This window comes from Chironomus tepperi, unplaced genomic scaffold (genome assembly GCF_022539635.2).
Source record: "Chironomus tepperi strain 1889 unplaced genomic scaffold, CSIRO-AGI_Ctep_v1 contig_376, whole genome shotgun sequence".
NCBI classification, from domain to species: domain Eukaryota; kingdom Metazoa; phylum Arthropoda; class Insecta; order Diptera; family Chironomidae; genus Chironomus; species Chironomus tepperi.
Window position 1 is genome coordinate 129,124 of NW_027226498.1, and position 27,337 is coordinate 156,460.

Sequence of the window (27,337 nt, forward strand, 5' to 3'; positions counted from 1 at the left end):
TTTTTCAAAAAAATGTCAATACCACAAAAATTAGATTCTTTTCCCTATTTGAGATTATTTCTCATAACTAAGATTTGTTTCTTCATAATCATATAAACGGTAAATATGATAGTTAAATTCAGAATTCTTTAGTGGTGTTCTAATTTAAAATCGTTTAAAACGAATCAGGTTTTAGAGTTCTAAAAATTTAAAACCGTCATTAAATTTTTAAAAATAAATATTATGCTTAAACACTAAAAAAATTTAGAACATATTTAGAACAAGACGTGGCGACGAGTACATTTTCCCCAACTATACGAAGTCATTCTCACAAAATAGTTTGTTCTATAAGGAACTGCAGCTCTTCAATGAATTTATAAACTATCGTAAGCAACAAGCCAGACACGCGTCCTTAAAAAGTCTGGCAACTGATTTCGTGAAAACGCGATTCCCATTAAACTGAAAAGCATTCAACAAGACACCTTGTAAGCGGTTCAAACACTCGTCACTCGTGTCCCATAAAATGATTCTTCGCGTTGTATGATATGAGCTGCTCGATCTTAGTACAGAGTGGCTTGGGCATGACAAGTTGAATGATCATGGCGATGATTACCTGCTTTTCATCAAACGTTTATGCCTCTGCTTCGTTAGTAGCAGCACCATTGATGATCTGCCGAATTAGTAATGGTGTTGGGTTGTGATTGTCAAGTGTCAAATCACAAATCTGTCTTCTTAGTACACTTTCTTTATACTTATATGAATTGTTTTGTTGGACTTTTACACTGAATTAATTTTGTTATATGAATTTATTGTAAATTAAATACCTTTATGGTAAATAATCACCCATCTATCTATCTACATTTTTTTTTCGGAAAATCCCGGGTATTCCCGGTCCCGTGCCGAGTCCCGAAAATCTTCCGGGACCGGGATTTCGGAAAAGCATATTCACAAGAGCAAGCAGAAACCACTTGATGAAGTATGAGTAGGGTGGCCAGAGGATTTATGCAAAATATCGGGACACTTTTGAGAAAAAAATCGGGACATTTCTAAATTTGGCACTTTTGGGGATCTTTTAAGTCTTAATATTCTAACTTGTAAAAAAGTCCAGAAAATAATTGAAATTCCGAAAAAAATCGGGACATTTTAAGACTTTGTCGGGACACAGCAAAAATACAGCAGATGGCCGCCCTAAGTATGAGCTTTTGTATGAAAAATTTAGAAAAAGTTGATACAAAATTATCAACATATGAGGACAAACTTGTATGTAGGGTAAGAGCCGTTTTTAACTCAAAAGCTATAAAATTGCCAGATTAAAAAAAAAAACGACTTTAGTCCGAAAAATTTGAAAAAAAAATCACCTGGAGAATTGTCCTGTTGGAATATATTACAGGAAAATGTTAAAATATTAAGAACAAATGTAATTTAAAATTCTGTAATTCCTTAAATCTTTCAATATATAAGATCGATTCTACAGATAAATTTTTTCAAAATTTTCAAGACCGGGACTGTTTTTCACGCTGGTTTTTCAAATATCTAAAAAATGCTATTTTATCTGTATAGAATACACTAAACCTAAATAATAAATGTATTTAAAGGAACGACAAGAAATGTTGTTTTTTGCGTAATCTTTTGCAATTTTATTTGCGTAACGTAATAAGTGAACGGCCCCTTATTAAATTAGAGTTTTGTATCACGACTTTCAATTTTGTTACTCTGTACGCGGAATATCCACTTTCGTCGGTGACAAATGACCACATATATGCTGTATTTTCATTCGTTATTTTTGTATATCATCTTATGAATTATAATGAAGTTATACATATAGTTGTATTACTAAATAAAGAGTAAGTATTCGTTAATTATGCAAATTTATTAGCAGAGACAACAATATAAAAATAAAAAATGCAAGCATGTTGAATTCGTTCAAAAATCACGTTCTAGTAAAAAAAATTTACAATCTATGTAAAACAAAGATGCGACACGCTTTGCTTTTAAACGTGGATGACATACTAATATTTTTTTAAAGTTTCAACTGGTGATAAAAAAATATAATGTTTAAAAAATTGAAACCACAAGATACAAAACAAAAATAAAGTTTCATCTGCTTTTTGTTGACACAGTTTAGATGCTACTCCTAAAGTGCAATGTTGACCTAGATTTCTGAAGGATTTTTTTTTTACTATTTCATTAAAATAAGAACTTTTCAGTTTACTACAAATGCTACAAATGAACTTAAGCGTATTTATTTTTCTTGTTGTTTTTATTAGCTCTTACTAAAAACCAAGTTTAAAGCTTCTAAATTGATGTACATTTATATGATAAAGAAGTCAATACTTAATGGATTCTTTTAAATATGTGATAAAAACAGATAGAAAATTGAATTACGCCAAAAATGGCGTAATTTTATTTTTGTTTTCCTACTTTCTGTCAGAAAAAATTGTCGAGCAGTTTACATTTTCCCACAAATTTGTTCCAAATTACTAAAGAGATATAGTTAGCAATTTAATATGAAAAATAATTAATTTAATACCTAAACAGAAATACAAAAAGCTTCCTAAATGTTATTAATTTATGCAGTTAATTATGATTGTTATATATATAACTAAATATATATATTTATATTCGCCCTTGATATTAAATGATGTTATCTATCTTTTAAAAAGATTCTTCCCCGGAAAAATTCCAAAAGATTGTGTAAAGTATAGGTTGTTTGATTAAACGAGCTTCTGCTACTCTCTGAGAACTATAGTGAGTGCTTTTATTCAAGGCTAAGAACTCGACATCAAATTATAAACATTTTGTTGTAAAAAAAATGCAAATGTTTTTACTTGTGGTGTCTGAGCATAGATTTTTTGTCACGCTAAAATATTTCTCTCAAATTTCTCTTTCTCTCACCTCCTGTAAGAAAAGAAATGAGCTTTGTGAAAAATTTTCCGATTTTAGTTACTCTCGTGCTTTCAAACGGTTCACATACCACAGATATTTCGGATATAAAAAATGTCATATAAAGAAGAATGAAGTAATTTTCTATTATAACCAAACTTTAAATATAATCTTAACAACATATGTTACATTAAGGAAGAAGGATCAATAAAGAAATTAAGTGTGATACAAGTTTTGCATTGATTTATTCATTATATTAAAATATTCATGGTTACAGATAAATATGTGAATATAAATATAAATGTGAATCAATAAAAAGTTAAGAAGAAAAAAATGAAATTATTGAAACGGATGTGAAAAAGTAAAGATTTATAGAGTAAAAAAAAGTAGAAGATTGAAAAAGCTAATTGTCATGAACTAATTATGTGAATTAGTGTTGGAATAAATTTACCTTAAAAGTATCAGATTTAAGTAAATGTTTAAATTAAGAAAATTTTACTTTGGATGAAATCATGACTTTTTATATTTATGTAATTGAATTTAAATCGGTCATTAAGCAAAAAGTTACTAAAACCGATAAAAAATATCACATGTGTCACGAATAGAATAAAGAAATTACTTTACAATAAGTATTTAAATGACATTTAATTTAATTGTATTGTGTCGTTGGATAAACATATTTTATTGCTTTATTTTTACAGTAAATTATATTTTTACCAGTTTAGACGTTAAACTTTGAAAATTATTCGGAATCAATAATAAAATTTCTTTTACAATACTAAACACAAAGCGTAAATTAAATTAAATTAAATGAGATTAAAATCTTTAATAAAAATAAAAAATAAAATTAAGGTTTCCAAAAATTCTTTACCTTTTTTCAAACACGAAAATATTTTACCGGTTTTTAAAAATATTCAATACCGATATTTCGGTATTTGAATTTTATCGGTAATGAAAATCTTATCCACGACATATTTAGACTGGTATTTTAAAAATAAAACCGTTCTATTTTATTTCTGTGTTTCATGAATTCAATTTAAGAAGACTATGTACTCATTTGGTATAATTTAGAACTATTTCAATATGCTTTCCCGAAAAAAATGTGCTAATGCTTTTTCAATGATTTTAAGCTTAATATGCATTTTCAAAAATTTAATGATGAATTTAAATTTTCAGAACTCTTGAACCTGACTAGTTTTAAATGATTTTAAAATAGAATAAAACTAAAAAATTCTGAGTTTAACTATCATATTCACCGTTTATGTGATTATGAAGAATCAAATCTTAGTTATGAGAAATAATCTCTAATATTTGTAATCAATTTAAAAAGCATTGAACCTTTAAATTTTAAGCGCAAAAAGTGACCGATAAATTTTTGAAATTTACGAACACCATCATTTAGTATTTTACACGGAGAACAATGATGGTGTTAGTTTTGTTTGGGGCGAAATTTGTCTGCATGACCACATAAATACCCTGAATTTACATTATAAGCCAGTGGCTTATCGGAAGAAAAAGTTTTCAAAATCGGAAAAAAGGCTTAATAACGAGTAATGGCTTAGTAAAAAATGTAAACAAATGATTGAAATGAAATTAATTTCTTCTAGTCCCTATAGATTGTTCATAATGGAATATGTCATTTAAAATCGGAAAATTTATTTTATCTAGTTTAATTAATGACTTTTTGGTAGTGGCTTATTAACGGATACAAAATTTTTCAAGAGTCAAATTTCTTTACTAAGCCAGTGGCTTAGTAACGAGTAGTGGCTTATAACGTAAATTCAGGGTAAATATTAGAGATTTCTTTCAGTTACTTCTACTTACTTAAAATAAATAATTCAAATTAGCAATGACCGTTGAAATGGAATTAAATTCAAGCAAGGCAACATTGCTGTTTAGCAAATATGACACAGAATCCTAGTATTTCATATCAAGAAATGCAAAAATTATTTTAACCGAAAAAACCGGCTTCGACCTCTGCAAATTTCCTTAATTCCAATTGTTAGTTTAGTCGATATATCCATGTAGAGAATCGTTATAGAAAAAAAAAATCAATTTGAATATACAAAACGTCTCATAAATTGAGTATCAATGTGTCACCTTATTCATGTTAATACATATTAAATTCATCAATTTAGTTAGTTAAATTAACATTTATTTAATCCACTTTAGTGAAACAGGCCGTTTATGTTTTAAAAGTTTCTCCGGATGAGTTACATTTGTTTAGTTAGTTTATAATTTCTGCAAAAACATGAAATCTAAAAATTTATTTTTCATGGTTGAGGAAAAAAAAAGATTCTCGGAATCAATAAAATCTGAATTAACTCTTTAATTATTTTTACAGTCCTTAAGTAATAAAAATAAGGAGCAAAAAAAAGGAGTTAGAGATGAAATATATAATTATAATTAAAATTTTCTTTATGTCTAGATTTTGATTAAAAATTAAAAATTTTGACAAAACTTATAAAAGCAATTAATTTATTCTCACATTTGCCAATGACGTATTGCACTTATATAGGGAGTTAAAACTCGTGTGTGGTCGTGCACGGATACAAAACATGCTTAGTTAGTTTAATTAACAAAACTATTAATTTGTTTTTGAAAAATTTTTTTTTTTTCGTTAAAATTTTGAAAAAGAAATGGAACGATTTTTTCGTCCAATCCCACTAACAAAACTTGTCAAAAACAGATCCTAGTCGTTTTTATTAGATCATGTATCTAATAGATTATTATTATTATAGTTATTTTTATTATGGTCCGTCAGCAAAAACTATTTCAAGACCGGTAAAATTCCTTTTTCTTGTCTACAAATTTAAATTTAAAAACTTGTTCAGATGTTTACTCTGTTGGTTGATTTTTAAAATTTTCGGCGCTGGTTCCTTTCTGTTGTGAGTCTCTTCATTATTGTCTTCTTCATCAGGTTCATCGTCACTTTTATTGTGTTCAAAAATTTAATTAATGTATTTGAACGAGCTGTGGTGTTTGGGGCTCTCTCAAACTCATCTACGAGGTTGCAAAAGTCATTTATCGTCTTCTCGATGTCTGGAATATTCTTTAGGTTCTCTTGAGCAATATTAAGTCTTTCAAGAAGACTTTCCGATTGGGATGCTTCTTGAAGTTTCTTTGCAAAGCTCACGTGACTGGTGCGTTGAATGTACCTTCCGGTAAGGGCTGCATTTTTTAATGCAACTTGGTCTGTTTGAAGTTGTGGCAAACTGCTGTAATGACGACATTTCCATTGCTTTGTTACCTGAAACCTTAGGTTTTGTGGTTCTTGAGGCTTTATCTTCAACATATTTTTTGTATGCTGGACATCCTCGGTGATTTGCTGAATGATTTCCGCCACAATTACAACATATGACCGTATCATCTTGAACTTTACGTGGACACTCGCCATTTGGATGAGACTTGGCAATTGTCTGTGAACGTGTGGAATTCTACTTTCTGAGACTTGAGTTTCTCCATCAAGATCTTCTTATCCTCGATATTGAAGCATGAAATTTGTGTACGATTTGTTTCTTTGATTTTACACAATGTCTTTGATGACAAAGTTACGGACGAATTTATTGATTTCGTATCTTGAATGTTGGCGTTGGCGAAAATTGGCTTTACTGTTCTGGTTTGACTTGATTGTGTTGTTACTGGAAGGACTTCACTTATATCTGACTTAACCTTTTTTTCTTCAAGATTTTTCGATAAATCAGGAGAATTCGATTTCTTGCGCTTTTTCACGCTCATTTCCACTTTTCTTCGATTAAGCACTCACCAATTATTAAATTTGTATGTAGTTACTTATCTTTTTTGCAAGTTCAAAATAATATTTTAAATAAGATTATTTAAATTTATTTGTTTATGTTTTGAGGGCCTGAACCCTGTCTAATAGATTATTTGTATTGCATATAAACCAATAATAACTTGAACATTTTTAAAGTAAAATTAAAGAAATTCATTTGTGAAGTAGATTTATTATATATGATATATAAACAGCATAATAACAGCATATAAATAGCACAGTTTGATACCTGTTTTTGAACCAATTAGTAAATATATATCTGTTAAATTTTTGAAAATTAACAACACTTTCATTATTACATTTACAAAACAATGAAAAATTGTGATAATGTTGTTTTGTTTGAAGCGACGTTTGTCTGCATAACCACATATATAAATATTGCAATTACTATTCATCCTGGAATCGAAATTTTGGACCGTTATTGAAATAACTAATCATCAATGTTTATATATGTGTTCAACAGACAAGCTTCGCCCCAACAAAACTAATACAATCACGTAAAATACACATACCTAATAGTGCTCGGAATTTTCAAAAATTTAATTTATAAAAAAAAAAACCTTTAGCTATTCAGATCTTTTAAGATCCAGAGCTGCGCTTGAGCGATTCGCGGCTAATGATTGTTTAACGAGTGAGGGAGCGCCAGACCACTGCACTCAATAGACCTACAGTTTATAGTGGGATAAGAACCACTCATTTGATTATATTACTGCATGTAGCCTTCAAACGGAGGCATGAGCCGCGTTTCCACTACATATGATTCGAAAAATGACATGTGAAAATTTTCCCATGTCCAGTATCGAACCCATGATCACCAATCATAATTGCCGATGAGACTTGCTCAACCACATAAACAACGGTAATTATATACTTTCCTGGGCCGGCATATTTTAGCGTTTCTCCAGTTCTGTTGCACTTAAAAACATGAAATAAAGAGACAGATGGGAATTCGGGGTTGTATGGGTGGGGGACAATCTTAAAATTAAGGAGTAATCATTTTCAAAATTCACGATTTTTTGAAATTTTGTATGAAATTATATACTCCTTAATTTTAAGATTGTCCCCCACCCATACAACCCCGAATTCCCATCTGTCTCCTTATTTCATGTTTTTAAGTGCAACAGAACTGTAGAAACACTAAAATATGCCGGCCCAGGAAAGTATAGTTTAGCCCAAAAAAGGAATCAGTTCTCGTTTGTATACAATAAAAAAAACAAAAAATGATAAATTTGTTAAAATAATACAGCACACCATAACATATTATGATACATGCGCACTTCGCTAGAACTATTTTTGTTCGAGTTTCGCTTGAACTTTTTAAAAAAAAAATCTAAACAGAATGCACCATGATATTTTTTCATTCATATGAATGTTTTAACAAATACCTTTATTCTTTATAAATTTTTAAAACTTTTATATTATTTGCTAAAAAAATATTTTTGGCTGGGTCGAAAAAAGTATCTTACGTCAGTAACGAATAGTTTTTTTGTTAATTTACCTACTCGAATATTTTCCAATATATTATCAGCTTTTACTTAATTATCGTATAGACAAGGGTTTTGATATCACATTTACTCAATTTTGAGTTTACAAAAGCACTCACAACTTTCTTAGCTCATCAGTATACAGTCGATTTGACCATTATCTCATCTGTGTAGATACATATAAATGTTCGTTTGTTTAGAATTTTTCTTGGTTTGAAGAATTTGTAGCAAAAGTTAAAGTAAAATTTACTAGGCTATAAATAATAAAAAGAAATTTTCAAAAAAATGCAGATAATCCATTTTAGAGCAAATCCATGAGTAAACGGAACTGAAAAATTTCGATGTACAATATTTCTCAACTATTAATTTAATTTCTTAAAAATATCAACAATTACTAATATTTACAATTCGAACTTTAAGCATGTCATCAATTATTGCTGATGGAATGAAAAACGATTGCATTTGATGTTCTTATGTCCATACAAACTTAATTAAATTAATAAATTTGAAACCTTACGTTTTTCTTACGTTTTTACGTACATAAAAATTTTAACCGAGTGACGGATTTTTTTTTTTGCAATTTTTAGCTTAACTAAGTGTTTTCAACGTTTTAAATCCACAAAAATGAATGAATGTTAATTAAGTATTAGAAAGACTTAAGACGATATTAGCAATGCAAAACTGAGTAATTAATGAAATTTTTTAAGATTTGTAAAAAAATAATTCGTAAACTTAACCGAGTGACGGATGTTTTTTTTAACAATTCCTCTCTTAATATTTATTCTTTACTTTTTAAACCAGGAAAGATGCAGACCAAGTTTTTATACATCTTCAGTTAAAAAAAATTAAGAATTGCGATGTATTTAAAGAAATATTGCAAATCAAAATCTTTTTATTGCATTTTTTCACTCATGGATTTACTCTTTAGTGAAATCGCCCAATACATTTTTGCATTTAATTGTGTATAAAAATCTTCTACACATCGTTAAATGTAATATTTTATTCAAAACTTGCTTAAGTTAGGAGAATAATTAGGAAAGTTAATTTAATTACCAATTTTTTTTAAATTCCATTCAAGTTTCAAATTTTTTCTTTTCCACAAGCAAATTTAAATGTTTTCATAGAGTTTAATGTTCTCGGCATCCATACATCGTAGAAAAGTCTGGTTTAAAGCATTAGCTCCGTAAAGCATTTTTCTCTTAATTTACTCACTTTTCAAATACTTTCACTGCCCTATATCATGTCCATTCACTACCGTTATATGTTATCTGTTAACTTCAATATACTTTAATCAAGGAAATATTTCCATTTCTATGCCTTTTACTTATACTTTTCTTTGGAATTTGTTGTTTTTGACATCATTCAAAAGCAAAATTTAGACTATTTAAACTCTTTTACAGCTTCTTTGGTAGTCTAATCGATGGTTCTTTATCTAATAATATGATAAAAAAAGTATAAGTAACGAAATTCCTAATCTGTGTGAATAAAAATATCAAAATATTTAAAGTCAAATTTTTAGAAAATCATTAGAATGCTGTTTATGATGTTAAGTGAGTAAATAAAGAGTTAATGAGGTCTTCTTGAAGTGTTAACTTAATTAAATGTCATTTTGGAAATATTAAATTTTAAAGAACACGGATTATTCAAGTGAAATTTTTCAAAATTCAACCGATCTGTGGAATTAAGCTTTTTTGTACGATTTTGAAAACTTTTTTCTTCCTATAAGCTACGGGCTTATAACGTAAATTCAGGGTATCTTTAATTTTTCATTTCATAAACTGAAAAGAAATTTTTTTAAGGCGTTGCTTTAAACAAATTCAAATTTCTAAATATAAATTTAAAAATAAATTTTCTAAAGAACCGCTAAATGATAAAACATCCTTTAACGTTTACATTTATTTTATATTTACTAACCAATTTTTGATCGATGGGATCAATATTTATATATGCAGACAAACTTCGCCCCAAACAATGCAACACCATCACATTTTTCCATTGTTCTCCGTGTAAAATAATAATGATGGTGTTAGTAAATTTCATAAATTTAACGGTCACTTTTTCATATAATCATATATTTTATATATTGACTGGGGGTCCATAATAAAGATAATAATAATAATAATATATTGACTGAGATAAAAATGCGCTGAAAATGCGTTTTTCCATTCAAAGCTCCTTTTTCAAAACTCGTAATTTAGAGTCAAAACGTGCGGTTGCTTTCAGAATCCCTTAACATTTCGATTTTAAAAACTTGTAATGATGCACAAAAATTTGAATTTTTTCAATTGTACTAATTATCATACAGACACTTATAAAGAACAATAATACCTACACTCAAATTTTCATAAAATCTTTATTATTTACTTATTTTTTTTTTTTTAAATAAGTGGTGGACAACCTTTTACGTGCCACGGCACACTTCAGACCTAGAAAATTTGACGATTTTAAACAAGATTTATAAAAGTAAATAACAATAAGTGGATTAAACTTTCACTGCATCTGAATTTGCTGGAGTTAATCATATTGTTTCAAAAATTTTTTTTATAATTAACTTCACAAGCGCCCGCAGAAACCTTATTTCTTTTATATATAAATGCTTCTAATGAATGTTTTCGGGCCTTATGAACATGTGCGACTTTGTTAATTCAGTTCCAAACTATAGTTTGGTTACTAAAACACTAAAGTTAAAATATCTGTGTACGATTTACTTATGAATTTTAACATTTTTAACCTTTCGTATTACCTACAATTATTTTATTTTCTATTGTAGATATGAAAAAATTTAAAAAAATTGAGCAGTTTAATCTTAATTCGAAATTTGAATTAAGACTTAAGAAGATACCGAAATGAATGAGACAGAATGCGATCAATTGATAGAATCCGTTCAATGGACGGAACCAAAGAATCTGATATCTTTAGCGATTCTTGGGTTTATTGATATACTTGTTATTGTTGGTAACTGTCTCGTTATTGCTGCAGTTTTTTGTTCGCATAAACTTAGGAGCGTAACCAATTTTTTTATAGGTAATCTAACGATAAATTATGTAACCAGTTTTTGTCTATAAATTACTTAAAAAGCTCCTATATATTTTGATTCTCAGTAAGTTTAGCCGTTAGTGACCTATTAGTAGGACTAGCTGTGCTTCCATTCTCTTCAACGTGGGAAGTATTTAAGGTAAACATTGATTTTTTAAACTAGACATACCTATCTATCAGTTTTTAAATTAAAAATCTCTTTCAGTTAGAATTAAGTTTAAGACCTAATGGGATAAAAAATATTTCTATATTTAGACTATTATTTGTAGATAATTACTTGGGCAAAAAATGGTATAAAAATACAAATCAAATACATTTTCAGTTTTTAAAATGGACCTGGTCGAAAGAAAAATTTTCGGATAGAATTCGTGGAGATAAATTAATTGTCTAATACCAAATTTAGATATTACCGTTACTGACGAAAACTTTTAGAGAATATTCAATTTGAGTTTACAAAACTTCTCATAACATTCTTAGTGAATCAGTCAATTCAAACTGAACTCAATTCTGTGCAATTAAATATTTTATTGTTGTTTTTGTACAAATTGATTAATATTACCTTCATACATAAATTCTTTATGTTTACATTTCGACCAGGCCAAAACGAAATATGATTTGAACAGATTAATAATTAGGCAAGTTTTAAGCTAATCTACAGATAAATTGAACTGGTATTTTTATCATTATTTAATGATGAAAAAGACTAGTTGCTTATAAAATTGAACTTAAATTTTATAAACAAAGCGAAAGTGTTTCGCAATAATGAGTTGCAATAAAATGAAATATTTAACATTTTCAACCATAACAAAATGGCCTTATAATCAGCGACTGATAATCAAAAGCAAAACAAGATTTATTGGAGTTGATAAGACATCCCAAATTTTGCGTATATATATTTTTTTTATAAGAAAATATATTTTTTTCCCTTATAAAATTTTTTTTGAATTAAAGTATTTTTGAAAAAATGATGCTTATAATTTCAACTTAATCGGCTGGCTGGTCTCAATAACTAGAGAACTCAGTCTTAAAGCATTAGCGCCATCTTTTTGAGTTACTATTTTTCACTTGTTCTAGAAGCATATAACCATTCATAACTATCTTTAATTGCTTTAATTAATGGTTTTTTATGAACTTTTAAGAAACCTATCAACATTTTACCTATGAGTGCATTAAAAATCACTGAAAAATCTTGCTGTTTTTATTATTTATAAAAACAAGAAACTCAATCGAACTGAGCTATTAAAAAATAGTGAGCTTTCTGCGATGATGTCCAGATTAAATGTTCTTTGAAATGATTATATTTTTAAACAATTCAAACGAAAATTTAAATTTTAAAATGAATCGCTTAAATTTTAAACGCATTTTTGAAAACATTCCAATTTTTGACCGCAAAATACAGATTATTGACAATTTTGTTAATAAAGAAATGCTCTGCCCCATTTTTTGAGTCACAAAATGGAACATTATGTTTAAAACAACCATGTGAAAAATAAAAGTTTGATGGATCAATTAATACCATTTTCTATGTTAAAGGTATGGATATTTGGAGATATATGGTGCAAAATATGGCTTGCGGTTGATGTACTACTGTAAGTATTTTAAAACCAATTAATTAAAGTTGCGATTTAATAAATAAATTTACTTTTTTTAGATTTAAGCCAAATATATATTTAAATATTAGTATTTTAGTAATATTAATATATCTTTTTTCATTCTGATATTATCAGATGTACCGCATCGATATTGAATTTGTGTGCGATCTCATTAGATCGTTACGTGGCTGTCACACGGCCGGTCACATATCCAAGTATTATGTCAACCAAACGAGCGAAATCACTTATAGCTGGATTGTGGGTGCTTTCGTTCGTAATTTGCTTTCCACCACTTGTAGGGTGGAAAAATCAAAGTCAAATTGTAAGTTAATTAAAAAACCAAAATCATATTTGTAGCAGAATTGGTAGGACTTTGGGCTCGAGATTCCACTTTTTTCAAACCCACACTTCAGTGGAAGCACCTCAACAAAAGTTCTGCCAACTCTGGTTTAAAGTAATAAAATTATTTAGGTTCACTTATTACGTAACGCGAAAAAACGAATTTCTAGACTTTCTTATCTATACATTTTAATCAACAAACAAAAAAAACATTAATAGTAGTATTTTAGTAGGGTTTCTGAAACCGTAAACGAAAAACGGGTGGTTGCAGCACTCAAAATGGAAATCGGGAAATGTACTACCATTAACGACCTTTTTCCGTTCTCTCTTAAAATTATAAATATATTAAAATTCTTAAAAAAAAATATTTTTGCCAAGTGACTGCGACTTGGTTATGAGTTTAGTGTCGCCTCGTAGCGTGATGCCAGCATTTCAAAATGTACCGATCGGGTGAAGTTTCTTAAAAAAAAAATAAGCGCTGAGATGTAATTCTAAACAGCGTGAAATTTTTTTTTACATTAGGAACTATGAATCTGCACAAAAGACACGTTGCGCTTTTTTCAGTAACTTGAGTTGTAACTCTTCATGCCTATATAACACTTTTGTATCTTTATTCAACAAAATAGGCGACTGATTCGTTTAAATGCACACTCTGAATAAAGATCCATGAATTAAAAATAAACACAGAATATTGACAAACTTTTTCTACTATCTCCAGTTAAGTCTTGTCATACTTTTAAATTAATTACGCACACAATTCCTTTAAAAAGGTTAAACTATTGTTTAAAAAAAGATAAAACTGAACACAAAAATAAATTTAATAATTCTTAAATATTTTAATTTTTCAACTTTATCAATAACAGATTACTGATGATTTGATTTACCAACGAGAAAATTACACATTAATATCAGCAACAATTATTCCATCAACCTTTGTCAAGTGTCAATGGAAGTGTGAGCTAACTAACGATGCTGGTTATGTTGTTTACAGTGCGTTTGGAAGCTTTTATATTCCAATGTTAGTTATGTTGTTTTTTTACTGGCGAATTTATCGAGCTGCTGTGCGTACTACTCGTGCAATTAATCGAGGATTCCGGACAACAAAAGGTAAAAAAAAAATATTTCGAAATATGATTCTTAAGTTCTATTTTTTGCTTCCTTCTTAACGCTTATATCATAAATTAAAAAAAAAAAAAAAAAAAAAATTATAATAATAAACTTAAAAACTGCCTCTTTTTGTGCCTTCCATTCATTGTAATTTATAATTTTTAAGTAATTTTCATTGGTTTTCTCAAGATAATATTTATTTAAAGAGAAAATAGATCAATAATCATAATGAATACATGATTATCTTTGTTTACCATTTTCATCATATACACACTCTTGTATATAAAACATGCTTGAGGAAAATTTTTGCTTCATTTATCAAACTATACAGAATATTTCTGAGCATGTTACTGTTTTTAAATTGCTTTAAGTGTGAATCCATGCTTTTTATAATCATTTAGGATTTAATGAGCTTCCACTTTATGCTATTATAAAATTAATTTTTATTACAATTAAAATTCTTGCACTTTTAACAAATTTTCTTGAATCTGGTACATGTTAAATTTACTTATGTAAGAAATTATGATTCTCAAGTTTTTTCTTCTAATATACTTCCGGTGTTATAACATATGTTGTCGTCAGTTAATATTTGTAAAGTCTAAATATAATATAACGTTTAACTTTATTATTACACTTAAATGAATTATATATTTTTTGAAAAAATAATATTTCAAAAGGAAGAAAGCGCCCGCGATGCTCTATCTTATATCAGTTTCTTGAATGATTATTACTTTCTTTTAATAATTTATCATTTTGAATAATATTCACTCATAAATTTAAAATTTTTTATATCAAAATCTCATCAAAATTTTATATGGACATTAAAATGTAAAATGATTACAAAACGAAGGAAAGTGTGGAAAAAATAATCAAGTTGACGAAGAAAATGTGACATTGCGCATACATCGTGGGAATAAAAAACAGGGACAAAATCAAAACTATGAAATGACAATATCGAACTCGATAACAAATTTGGATAGCTTAAGGACAAATCCAGTAAGTGTTACATCAATGCCATCATACGAGCGTAAAAAAAGACATAGTTCGCGATATAAAGACAAAGTCACAATTTCCATATCATACCCCTCAACGGATCATATAGCTAGTCCTACAATTTCAACAACTTCATCAAACCAAACATCAATGATTTCTTCATGCTCAAAAGAACCGATTTCATTACGTCAAAGCAACGCATCGGACTGTACGGATTCTCAAAACCTCTTTAGAGAAAATATAAATAATTGCAGCCCGAAGAATGAATTTTCACCTAATAGTTCTGGAAAAAAAGGAAAGCGAACTATAAGTGGTGCAAAAGTACAAGTTAGAAAATTTCGTATGGAAACAAAAGCAGCAAAAACGCTTGCCATCATTGTAGGTAAATTAAAGTATATAAAAAAAATAAATAAAATCACGAGAATAAAAAGAAGAAAAATATAAAAGTCCTTGTTCCAAACGAGTCACTTCAATACAATTCTGTCACAGTAATCAGTAATTGATTAACAAATTGTCTTAATTAAAAGTTCGGGAAAGGGAATATTCTTATGATATTGATTTTTCTTAATTAAGAATTCATACGTGTTGAACGGTTTTAGAAATTTTAAGTTCACAGTCAGTTGAAAAATGATTTTTTTTTTCTCAAAAGTAAATTTTTTAATTTAATTTTAGAAGCATACAATAAATTTATATTTTAGACAAACTTTTTACCTTTACTCTTAGAAAAATTCTAAAATTAAATTTTAGATTTGTATGAAAAAATTTAATAAAACTAAATTTTAAATTTTAAAACTAAATTTTTAAAATTTAAAAACTTAAATTTTTAATGTTAAATAAATTAAAATTTTAGAATCTGAAATTAAGTTTTAAAATTTTAAAATTAAGTATTAAAATTAAAAATTAATTTTTTAAACTAAAAAAAATTTATTCTAAAACTAAAATTTTAGAAGTATTTATATTTAGAAGTATATATAATATATATATATATATATATATATATACATACAAAAAAGTGACCGTTAAATTTTTGAAAATTAGCAACACTATTATGTGTATCTTACACGGAGAACAATAGAAAATTGTGATATTGTTAGTTTATAAATATTGATCAAGATATTAACTGATTTAAATGTACTAAAGACAAGACTTAGAAGTTAGAGGAGCGCCACATTACATTAAAGTCTATTGAAACAACGTCATCAAGTGTTGAACAATGAACGAACGTTCTCGTTAGTAGAATGCAATGTTTTAAGTCGAAATTTTCAATTAATTTCATTATTTCTAAGTTGATTATCATTACCAATTATACACTAAGAGTGTTTATTTGTGGGTGTTTGTTTGGATTTGAACAAATAGTAAAAACCCAAATAGAAGAAAAGAAGCTTTATGATTGATGAAATTTAAAAATGTAAGTTTATTTAACACTTATAATTTATAAGTTTATTTATTGTACGAACAAATAGAATCTCTTCTTTTTATTCCTCGTTGTTTTATTTTTAAATGTGTAATTCAAAAGAATTTACTACATGTACTCCATACAATTTAGGAATGTTTGTACTTTGCTGGTGTCCATTTTTTACATTATATCTAATCCGGCCTTTTTGCGATGACTGCGTAAATCCAATTCTTTTTTCTGTGTTATTCTGGCTTGGATACTGTAATTCAGCTGTAAATCCTTTCATATATGCAATGTTCTCCAAGGACTTCCGTTTTGCATTTAAACGTGTCATTTATCGATGTTTCTGCTCCAAAAAATATCTCGAAGAACACAAATTTCATGTTTTGCATCGATTTGTACCGATTCCATTTGCTGCCGGGATTGGACAACGCAACGATTTAAATTTCGATATAGCCAGATGACGCTCATTTACTACCACGTCGGCACTCAATGGAAACACCATGCGAAATCCCATAACAGAAATATGTCATCCAATTGTAATATCAAATTTATCAGCAGCTTGTAATCATTCATTAGCAGCAAATTCTACGCCAACATCTCGTAATGAATTATCAACATCAACAAATTTATTTCGTTCTAAATCCGTGCGAGTAACGACTAATTCAATTACCATATTGTAAAATGTTTTCCTTCTTGCTTTGCTGTGCTTGTTACACAAAAACGCTGTTTTGTTATGTGTATGCCATTTATGGAAATTAAAATTTTTATGTTTATTTTAATAATTTATACAGGAACTAAATTAATATAAATTAAATGAATTATAAAAATTATCTTTAAGAATTCATGTGATTGTTAATTAGGGTTTTCAATCCCGGGATCAAAATGTATGTAATCCCGGGATTCAAACCCGGGATTGCATATAAATCAATCCCGGGATTGAAAACACTATTATTAATAAACGGTATTAAATTATATATATAAAATATCTATTAGAAAATACTTGGGATTTTTTTTTACTTTTTGTTATGTAGTAAAATGCAGAGCTCAAAGACGACTCAAATATAGAAAATTTTAAAAAAAGGTTTTTGTTTTATTATATTAATTTTGATTTAATTAATTGTTTTTGAAAAAATATGTATTATAAGGTATTAAGTAAATAAGTAATCAGTATACTCTCTGACAAAATTTCTTTTCCTGTAACATGTATCACCCGTGACAGATTTATTACAAATAATTAATATGTATACGCAAAACTTTTATTTTAAAATGAAATTATGTACTTTAGTAGAATAATTCAAATTCAATTTATTCAAATTAAAGAGCTTTAATTTGATCACAATTTTTAAATTTTCTTTTTTATTTTTGAAGATAAAACTGATTTTTAAATATAAAATTACTGTAATGTTGAAATTGAAATTTTTTTTATAAGGGTAATTAGTTACAGACGTATTAATTTTGCATTTTAGAATAGAGGTTTAAACAAAAGAGAATTTTTTACATGGACAATTTGTAACGAAATTTGTTTTTTCGAAATCGTGGGATCCCGAAAAGAATTTTTCGAATAGTTTATGGGCTAAAATCGATAAACTAACATAAACAAGTCGAAAAATTGCGAAAATGTTAGTAAATTAAAAAAATTTTTTTAACAAATATATGAACATTTCGGTTGCTTTTGGACGCTAGATTGCAACAGAAAGTCCGTAACCCCGTATGAAGTGATATAAATCAATAGAAATGCTGGGCAAATCACTTACTATAAACAGACATTATGAATAATGTATGGGGTTACGGACTTTCTGTTGCAGTCTACCGTCCAAAATTAACACATGTGTTTAATTAATTTTTAAAAATTGACAATTTTAACTTGAATTTTCAATCCCGATCCCGGCTTTTGAAATTTTCGGGATTTCCCGATACCGATAACGAGAAAGCATAGAAACAACTCTTTTTTTCTGTGTAACAAAATTTGTAAAAATTAAAAATATTTGGTTGACCTTTAAAAATGACTAAATTTTTCAAAGAGGTTTCTTAGTTACAACAATTTTTGTATTTTTTAGCGGTATAAAGTTATTTGAAAACAATTTCAGCTCTCTTAGAAAAAACAAAAAACTAAAATTATAGTTTTAGAATAATTTTTTCTTCAATTCAAAGATTTCATTTTTAATTTGAAAACTTAGGTAATTTTAGAATCTAGAATTTTAATTTTAAAAATCTAAAATCCGAATTTTCAAAACTGTAAAGCTAAATAATTTATTAGATAAACTAATTTTTCTAAAATATAGAATATGAAGAAGTCTGTGTCATATTTGCTAAACTTTTTGGTATAATAAGCTCGAAATAGTGCTTTAGCCGATTTTTTAGGTGATCGGCTACAGTAAAATCAGTTACAGTAAAATTTTGAGCCACGGACTTACGAAAGTGACTCAGAATCCTAGTATTTAATTAAAGCAAGACAATGAAATTAATTAAATAAAAGAAAATAATAATTTAAGTGTGTAAGTGTCGTTTGATAAGAAAAATCTCATGTGGAATTACACATGCATAATTTTTTATTTAAGCTTTTCTTATGCTTACGATTAAATAGTAAATCAATATTAACTTTCTTTTTTTGATGATTCACAGTTTGCGATTACCATAAATACCTGTTGCATTTAAATTAAATGCTAAATTGAACAAAAAAGATTTTTTAAATAAACACATTTATTATTTTTAAGAATAAATTTCATGTCACAAAAAAAATATATGTTATAAAATCACACTTAAACTTAAATTTTCTTATATTTGAAAATTTTCATTCTCTATTATTGAAGAATTTATATGTAAATAGAAATAATTAGAGGTAATCTATTATACTTGAGTAAGAAATTATATAATCCTGGTAAAAATTAAATAAAATTTTCTTAAAAATTTTTAATTAGACCCAAATATTAGTTTCATATAATGGAAGAGAGATGAAATTCTAAAAGTTTTTCCATTTTTGAAAAAAACCTAAGTCAACCTAATCAAGCACAACAAATAAAAGGTCATATGCCATGAATTCTCAAAATTCATAAAATATCTAAGGAATTGGCAAATCGTTAGAATATTGAAAAAAATTTAAAATTTTAGCTTGCTCATTAACCTATGTTCATTCTTTGTCTTAAGAAATAAACAGTTAATATGAAGAAAAAAAATGTAAATAAACATGTAAATAAAGTATAAAAAATTAAATAATTATTTTTAGATGTGAATATTTAGAAAAATAAAATAAACTTATTTGATAATTTTTTTTTAAATAGCTAAAAGATTTAAAAATATTTATGATTTATTGATTTTGATTTTAAAAATGTGATCTTATGAAAAATTAAACGCTAAATTTTTAAAATTTACTAACGCCATTACTAATAATTTTTTTTGAATGACTGATGAGTTGTTCACTTATTACGTTCGCTCTCTAGGGTAGCAATTTTGTATCAGCATAAACAAAAGATTTTATTGCATTAGAGGAAGGGGGGCGGTTTAGAAATTCGTATTTTTACGTAACGTAATAAGTGAACGACTCCATAAATGTACCGAATTTGTAGTATTTTGCAATAAATAAAATTGCAAAAGCAATGAAGAAACAGTTTATTTTGCTTAATGTTATACATTGGTTACTAAATACAGTTTTCATTTATTTTTTGATATAATACATGACTTTTCTTATTAGATTATTTAAAAACGTTTAGATTTTATTCCAATAACATATATAAAATTATATTTTCTTTTTTTTTTAAATAAATTTTTTATTCATTAAATTCTTAACTTAATTATGTACAAATCTTGTTTTGTTAATCGAACTCAAGTCTACTTACATGATTGTATAACATGAATTTGCTTGTAGGAGCATCTAAAAGATCTTATATTTGAAGCATTTAATCGATTTAATTCTTTCACAGTTAATATTAAATTTATGAATCTTTCAAGTTTTTACGTGGGTAGAAAGAAGATATCATTCAGTTTTAAAAGGTTTAACAAAAGTTCAAAAAATGTTCAAAGTTTTCAAATATCAAATTGCCAGGAATATTAATTTTACTTTACACTGCTTTCTTTTTTAAATTTAAATAACATTATTCAATTATTATTATTTAACAATTATTCAATTTTATTTTTAATCTATTTATAAATATAGCATTGTTTGATATCGCCAGTGAATTGATTTATTTTTACACGCTTTTTTTTTTTATTATTATATGGAAGGCTTTTGCATTATTTTGTGTATGCATGTAACATAAAGAATACACTCAAGTAACTGAGTACTTGATACTTGGCCGGTGATTGAGAGGTGTGTGATTCAATTCCCGCTGGTGATGAAAGATTGGGTGAATTTTTTTTTTAAACAATTTTATAAATTTGCATGTAGCATTTTCAATTCACATTCAATAGTAGGGTAAATTCACAGATTGGTTGAATTTTGAAAATTTTTACTTGTATAATCTGTGTTCTTTAAAATTTAATCATTTTCAAAATGATATTTAGTTTAGTTAACACTTCAAGAAAACATCTTTATTTACTCACTTAACATGATGAACAGCATTCTAATCATAGCAATTGCCGTTAATAAGCTAAAATTTTAGTTTAAAAATTTGTTTTCTCACGAATTAGTACTTTTTAAACTTTTACTTACTTATACGTTACTTATACTTTTTTTATCATTATAAAAATTAAATTCTTTATCTAAATAGCTTGATTTTGAGAACTAAGGAGTACAATTTAAGATGTATTAGATAAGGAGATGGTTCTTGATGATTAAACCACCAAAGAAGATGTAAAAGTGTTTAAATGGTCTGAATTTTGCTTTTGAATAATGTCAACAAATTCCAAAAAAAAAGTATAAGTAACGGACATAAAAATGGCAATATTTTCTTAATTAAAGTTAAAAAGTAAGTAAATTAAGAGAAAAGTCATTTTTTGTGAAACATTTCACCTGTAGAATCACCCAGTAACTAAACGGTCGTTCACTTATTACGTTCATTTTTACGGTTCCCCCCTCCCCCGTCAACGATTTTGTAACTGCCTAAACAATTTTTTTTCCATGGACATTTTGTAACGAGAGGGGAGAAGGGTGTCTTGAAATTCATTTTTTTGCTTAACATAAAAAGTGAACGGCTGGCCCTTAAAGGATTTTTAACTTTTTGGAAATGCATTATTATTTTTTTTTTTTTTTTTGCTTAATTTGTATCTCCAGAATTGAAAATAAAACTTCATATTTCTTAAATTAAATTTATATAATTATGTCCCAAGTTGACAAAAATACGTTAGAACTAGCCAACAACTAGCTTTTAATAGTTATGACGTATTTTTGTCCACTTGGAAATTGCATGACCATGAAAAAAAATATAAGAAATTTCATATCAAAAGCGTTATATTCTTAACTCAATTTTATTTTTAATGCTCACGCAAAGTAAGATTTTGTACGGAGTCGTTTATTAATTACGTAATGCAATAATGATCTTTTTCGAAACATAAAAATGAAAAGCTTTTGCTAAAAACTTTTAACCTTCTTTGTTACGTAATAAGTTAACGGATCCTGTAGAGACATTTAAACGAAAAATTCGGGTTTTGTTTTAATTTTGTAATTTTTATTTGGCTATTTAATTATACTTTCGCGAAAAAAATTTTTTAATCTGGGTTGTTGTATTGATTTAAAGGATAATTGTGATTACTTTAATTAATAAATTTTTCATAACATCTGTTAAATTGGATTCGTTATAAATGCTCTCAAGGAATTGGAAATCGTTTTGATGAACAAAGGTTGACATTGAGAATTCATCGTGGACGTGGGTCAAATTATCACGAATCTCCGCATAGCAATGGAAGTACACAAAGTACAACAACTAGCCTAGGAAGTGCCTCACCAGAACGCCTTTCCAAATTTGTAACACAGAGAAAACATGAAAAAGTTAAAATTTCAGTTTCGTATCCATCTTCGGATAACCTAGAAAATATATCATCTAGTTCAATACAAGGAACTAGCCAGTTATTTGCAGTTCATTATACAATAAATGGAAAAGAAACTCAAGCATCCCATTTATGTCGCGCAAACTCAACATCAAGTAAAAGGAGTAGCATTACTAGTCATAGTACAATGATTTTGAATAAGGAATTTTTAAGTGTTGGTGATAGAACATCATCACCAAGGACTAGTAAAAAAATGGGAAAAAGAAACATTAAAGCACAAGTTAAAAAATTCCGTATGGAAACAAAGGGTAAGTTTGAGTTTTTGTTAATATCATAATAATCTTATTAATTTGCTGATGATTTTTAAATTGTTGTTTTTTTTCTCAACTTGGGCTCGATAATTATAGTATGGAAAGCTTAAAAGTTCTTTTTATTAAGTGTAAATAGAGTTATTTAAAGAGCATAAAATAAAATAAATAATGAATACATTAACAAATTAAAAAAATAATCACGTACTTTTCAGATCACAATAAAACTATTATTGTGAGATAAAAAACGAATAAGAGACTTTAGTGTAAAAAAAACTTGAGGAAAATTTTCATATTTATATTATATCCATCAAGGAGGGCTCCTTTCGAGTCCTCGAACACTCAACAACTTATTTACACTAAGTAAAAAATTTTCCGAATAGAAATTTTCCTTTAAAAATTTTGTTTTAAAATTATATTTTTTGAGTCCTTTTCCTGAAAAATTTCTGGTACTGTTTCTGTATAGATTCAAACGATAGAGCCTCAGCAAAAAAATATAATTGCTGTATGAATTTATTCAAAATTACATTTTCATAATTCTGTTATCTTATTTTATTTCTTTTCCTTTCAACTACATCGAAATACCTAAAATACATATATAATGTAATTACAACATGAAAAACTTGAGTAGCTGCCAAAACCTTAGCAATCATCGTTGGACTATTTGTTGTATGCTGGCTTCCCTTTTTCACGCTCTACCTAATACGACCTTTTTGTGAAGACTGTATAAATCAAATGCTATTCTCTGTGGTTTTTTGGATTGGATACTGCAATAGCGCAATCAATCCAATGATTTATGCTTTATTTTCAAAAGACTTTCGTTTTGCATTCAAGAAAATTATTTGTAAATGTTTTTGCTCTGGTGATGCTGCACGTAAAACATCAAGTCGTCGTGGTTCGGATATGTCTGCATTGAGACGAGATGGTGGCAGAACGCCAAGTATATCACCAAGCGCCCTTGCTCATTCTATTGGTGATGATAGTGATCCCATCAATGATGATTTACAAAGATGACGGTCGTATGAGCCTAGTATTAGCAGTTGTACAAGTGGAATAGCAAAATTTAGCGTTAACACAAATTTTAGTGGAATCAACAATTCTAATTTAGAAGTTAATGTGGTCAATGTTAATATTGTAAATGGTAGTGACAATAAAAGTAATTGTGAAGATATTGGAAATAACAGTAGCATTATAAAAAATAATAATATACGTACTGCATCGGTTTATGATATTTGCCACCCTTTAGTTATGTAACAAAATTATGATTAACATGTATGCTCCAAAATGTCATCAAAGGAATTTTTTCGAATGGAAAAAATATTTTTTTAATTTAATACCTGCCTGTGTAACTTTGATGATATTATTCATTGGTTTTTTTTATTCAAAAAATGTGTTCAATAATATATCAAAATAATTTCTAAACATTTGCGGTCCTATTCACTAAGTGGTTTCTGTTTTTTTTTTGAACTTTTTTCAAAAGAAAACATATTAATTCATAAAATTCAATAATTTGATTTCTTGATTTCTTGCTAGTTTACAACACATTGGAGATTTTTCTTTTGACTTTTAAATTTTTCACAAATTGTAGTTTATTTTACTAAAATTTATCCATGATATTCAATTATTCACTTAAGATATTTAAAAAAAAAAAAAAATTAAAATGAAATGTTAATTGGCTTGGTTGTTCCGAAAATCATATTCAGTATTTTTAAGTAATTGGAATTTTTTTTCCTTAGTCGGACTTTTAAGTAAAAACTTTTGATAATTCAAAAAAGATCTCAATTAATGTACAATACATTTTACCAAACTTTACAGAAAAATTAATTATAAAATATAAATCATGCATTTAATATGATTTAAATTGAAGTACCAATAAGATTTTATTTTCCTTTTTAAGTTTTGATTTCTTTAAGGGCCTAAACGGGAGAAAAGGACAACAGCATCCCGACAAAAATACAGCACGCAGATGGCCTGGATTTTTTGATTTTTTTAGAAAATAATTATTCGTGTGGAGGATCGATTAGCGCAAGAAAATTCAAATTTTCTTTTTGATAAGTGAGTTAAAGCATCTAAAGTCGTACATTTGTTGATAATATTACTCTGAAGTGCTGATTTGAATTAAAATTGGGAAAAAATTATAAAAACAAAATTTTTTAATTCTTTGGATTTGAAACATTTTATTTATTTATTTTTTTGAGCGTATTTCAATTCATTTTTCATATTCCACTGAAAGCAGTTCTTGAATAACCGGGACAATTTCGAAATTAAAACGGGTAAATGGCAAACCTAGTCATGCATCTTTTTGTTTTCATATCGTTCTAAAATATCCCTTTTACCTCGTTTTTAACTACACTGTATTTTGCATAAGCTCAGCTGTATAAAGTTATTGCAGTGACGGCCGTTTAAAAATCCTAAAACACATTACCTAAAACTATATATATTCATACCCTGAATTTACGTTATGAGCCACGGGAATTCCCGTTCCCGATTCCCGAAATCTGACGGGAATATTCCCGAAATTCCCGTTTCTTATAAAAAAAAATCATTTTAACCAAACTTTTTTTGACTTAAAATTTTCAATTTTTAGAATTTTGTATGAAAAAATGTGTTTTAATTAATAATTTAAAATTAAAGTGTTTATATACATTATTTAATGAATTAATGAAAAGGGCTTAGACGAAAAAACAGTTTTCTAAAATCACCAGGATCGAGAATTCGTTTAAGCATTCAAGAATTCATTTTAGCACTTATGTTTGAAATTTTAAAAACCGTTTAAAATTTTTAGACAAAAAAGGATTTTTACTTCGATTTAAAACATAAACTTTAATTTTTACTGTTTATTAGTTGATAACTTGCAGTAATTATGCCAATATACATGATTAATTCAGTGGATATTAACTGATATTAGCAATAAAAATTTTGTGTTTTTACCGTTACATTTTTATTCAAATTTTGAATGCTAAAAACCTTACAAATTCGTGCAAAACCGTACAAAATTAACTGTCAATTTTTCTATTCGTTTACCCTGGAATTTTTTAAAAAAAAAGTTCAAAAATTTGTAGGAAAAATTACCCGGGAATATTCCCGTTCCCGAAGGTCATTCCCGTTCCCGATTCCCGAAATGTCACGGGAACGGGAATTCTGGAAACCCTAATATTGAGTAGCGGCTTAGTAAAGAAATGTAAACAAATGAAAAAAAAAAAAAAATCTAAAATTTTCATGGAAATCTTAAAAATTATTATTTTTTTCTAATCCTAACTGATTGTCAATGTTCAAACAGTCATTTAAAAACGATTAAATTCTTTTATCTGGTTTAATTAATGGCATTTTGGTAGTGGCTTATTAACGGATACAAAATTTTTCCAGAGTAAAATTTCTTTACTAAGCCAGTGGCTTAGTAACGGGTAGTGGCTTATAACGTAAATTCAGGGTATATATGAAAAAGTGACCGTTAAATTTTTGAAATTTACTAACACCATCATTATTATTTTACACGGAGAACAATGAAAAAATTTTATGGTGTTAGTTTTATTTGGGGCGAAGCTTGTCTGCATGACCACATATATAAATATTGACTTTAGAAAATTTGAATTTCAGAAAACCGTTTCATGAAAAACTTCTCAATATTTATAAACTTAGGTTTGAAGTTAACTGGATCATGTTCTGTTCAATAGGTAAGAAAACGCATGCTACGGACATGTCGAAATTAACCGTTATTTTTCGTTTGAATTTCAAAATAACCGTCAAATTTTTACTAATTTTAGTTAATTCTCACTGAATAACAAGGTTTAATTGAGCAATTCTTGTTTGTAGATCAATCTTTAGCTAAAATAGATTATTAATAAAGTTGAAATTAGACAAAAATATGCATGATATAAATGATATAAAAATAATATATATATATATATATATATATATATATATATATATATAAATTATTAGCGCATTTTTGAAATTTTTTCAAAAAGGTAGCTTAATAAGACACTTTGTTCGGTCGGTCGTTCGTTCGTTCGGCTGACGTTAAAAACTTTTTATTTAGACATCGTAGAGAGCTCGGAAGGGTTTTGAAAGATCAGTGCCATAAAGTTATTGCGGCGCCGGGCATTTAAAAGTTTCAAATCAACACATAAATACTATAATTAACAATATTTCATTTTCATAACATCAAAAACACGTTTTTTCGTTGTTTTACAGTGTTTTTCAATGTTCCTAAAAATTTTAACAGTGTTTACTGAACAAAATTTAAATTTATCATAACTAGGGTTTTCAATCCCGGGATCCCGGTATTCGGGATCCCGAATTCGGCTCGATTTTCTAATACCGAAATCCCGGGATTGAAATTTCGGTATTCCGGTATTACGGTATTGAGAAATTCTTAGGATTTTCAATTTTTTTTATTCAATATTCAAATTTTAAATTGAATTTTTTTGGAAAGAAAAAGTTTATCCTGAACTTAAATTGTTCTACCTTTTGATTAAAAATTGAAAATTTTGACTAAAAAACGA

At 27.4% G+C, this 27,337-nt stretch overlaps 1 protein-coding gene across 7 annotated transcripts; it reads left to right on the plus strand.

Annotated features, from left to right (window-relative positions):
• The first annotated feature begins 2,937 nt into the window (after positions 1–2,937).
• Oamb (Octopamine receptor in mushroom bodies) lies at positions 2,938–24,219 on the plus strand. 7 transcript variants are annotated; one of them, XM_070647794.1, is made up of 8 exons: positions 2,938–2,998; positions 10,910–11,163; positions 11,241–11,314; positions 12,709–12,764; positions 12,903–13,089; positions 13,970–14,213; positions 22,350–22,832; positions 23,464–24,219. In XM_070647794.1, exons 2-8 carry the CDS (start codon positions 10,986–10,988, stop codon positions 23,844–23,846), a joined length of 1,605 nt encoding a protein of 534 aa, XP_070503895.1. In that variant the 5' UTR covers positions 2,938–2,998; positions 10,910–10,985; the 3' UTR covers positions 23,847–24,219. The 7 variants fall into 7 exon arrangements, with proteins under 7 accessions (XP_070503895.1, XP_070503897.1, XP_070503901.1 ...); XM_070647796.1 differs by lacking the exon at positions 2,938–2,998 and adding an exon at positions 3,062–3,082; XM_070647800.1 differs by lacking the exon at positions 2,938–2,998 and adding an exon at positions 3,154–3,223.
• The last annotated feature ends 3,118 nt before the right edge of the window (positions 24,220–27,337 follow it).

Excerpts from the sequence above, each read along its gene's own strand:
- Oamb (XM_070647794.1), top strand. The coding sequence starts at position 10,986 with ATGAATGAGACAGAATGCGATCAATTGATAGAATCCGTTCAATGGACG. Across the intron at positions 11,315-12,708 it reads CAACGTGGGAAGTATTTAAG|GTATGGATATTTGGAGATAT; the intron begins GTAAACATTGAT and ends TCTATGTTAAAG. Across the intron at positions 13,090-13,969 it reads GGAAAAATCAAAGTCAAATT|ATTACTGATGATTTGATTTA; the intron begins GTAAGTTAATTA and ends TATCAATAACAG.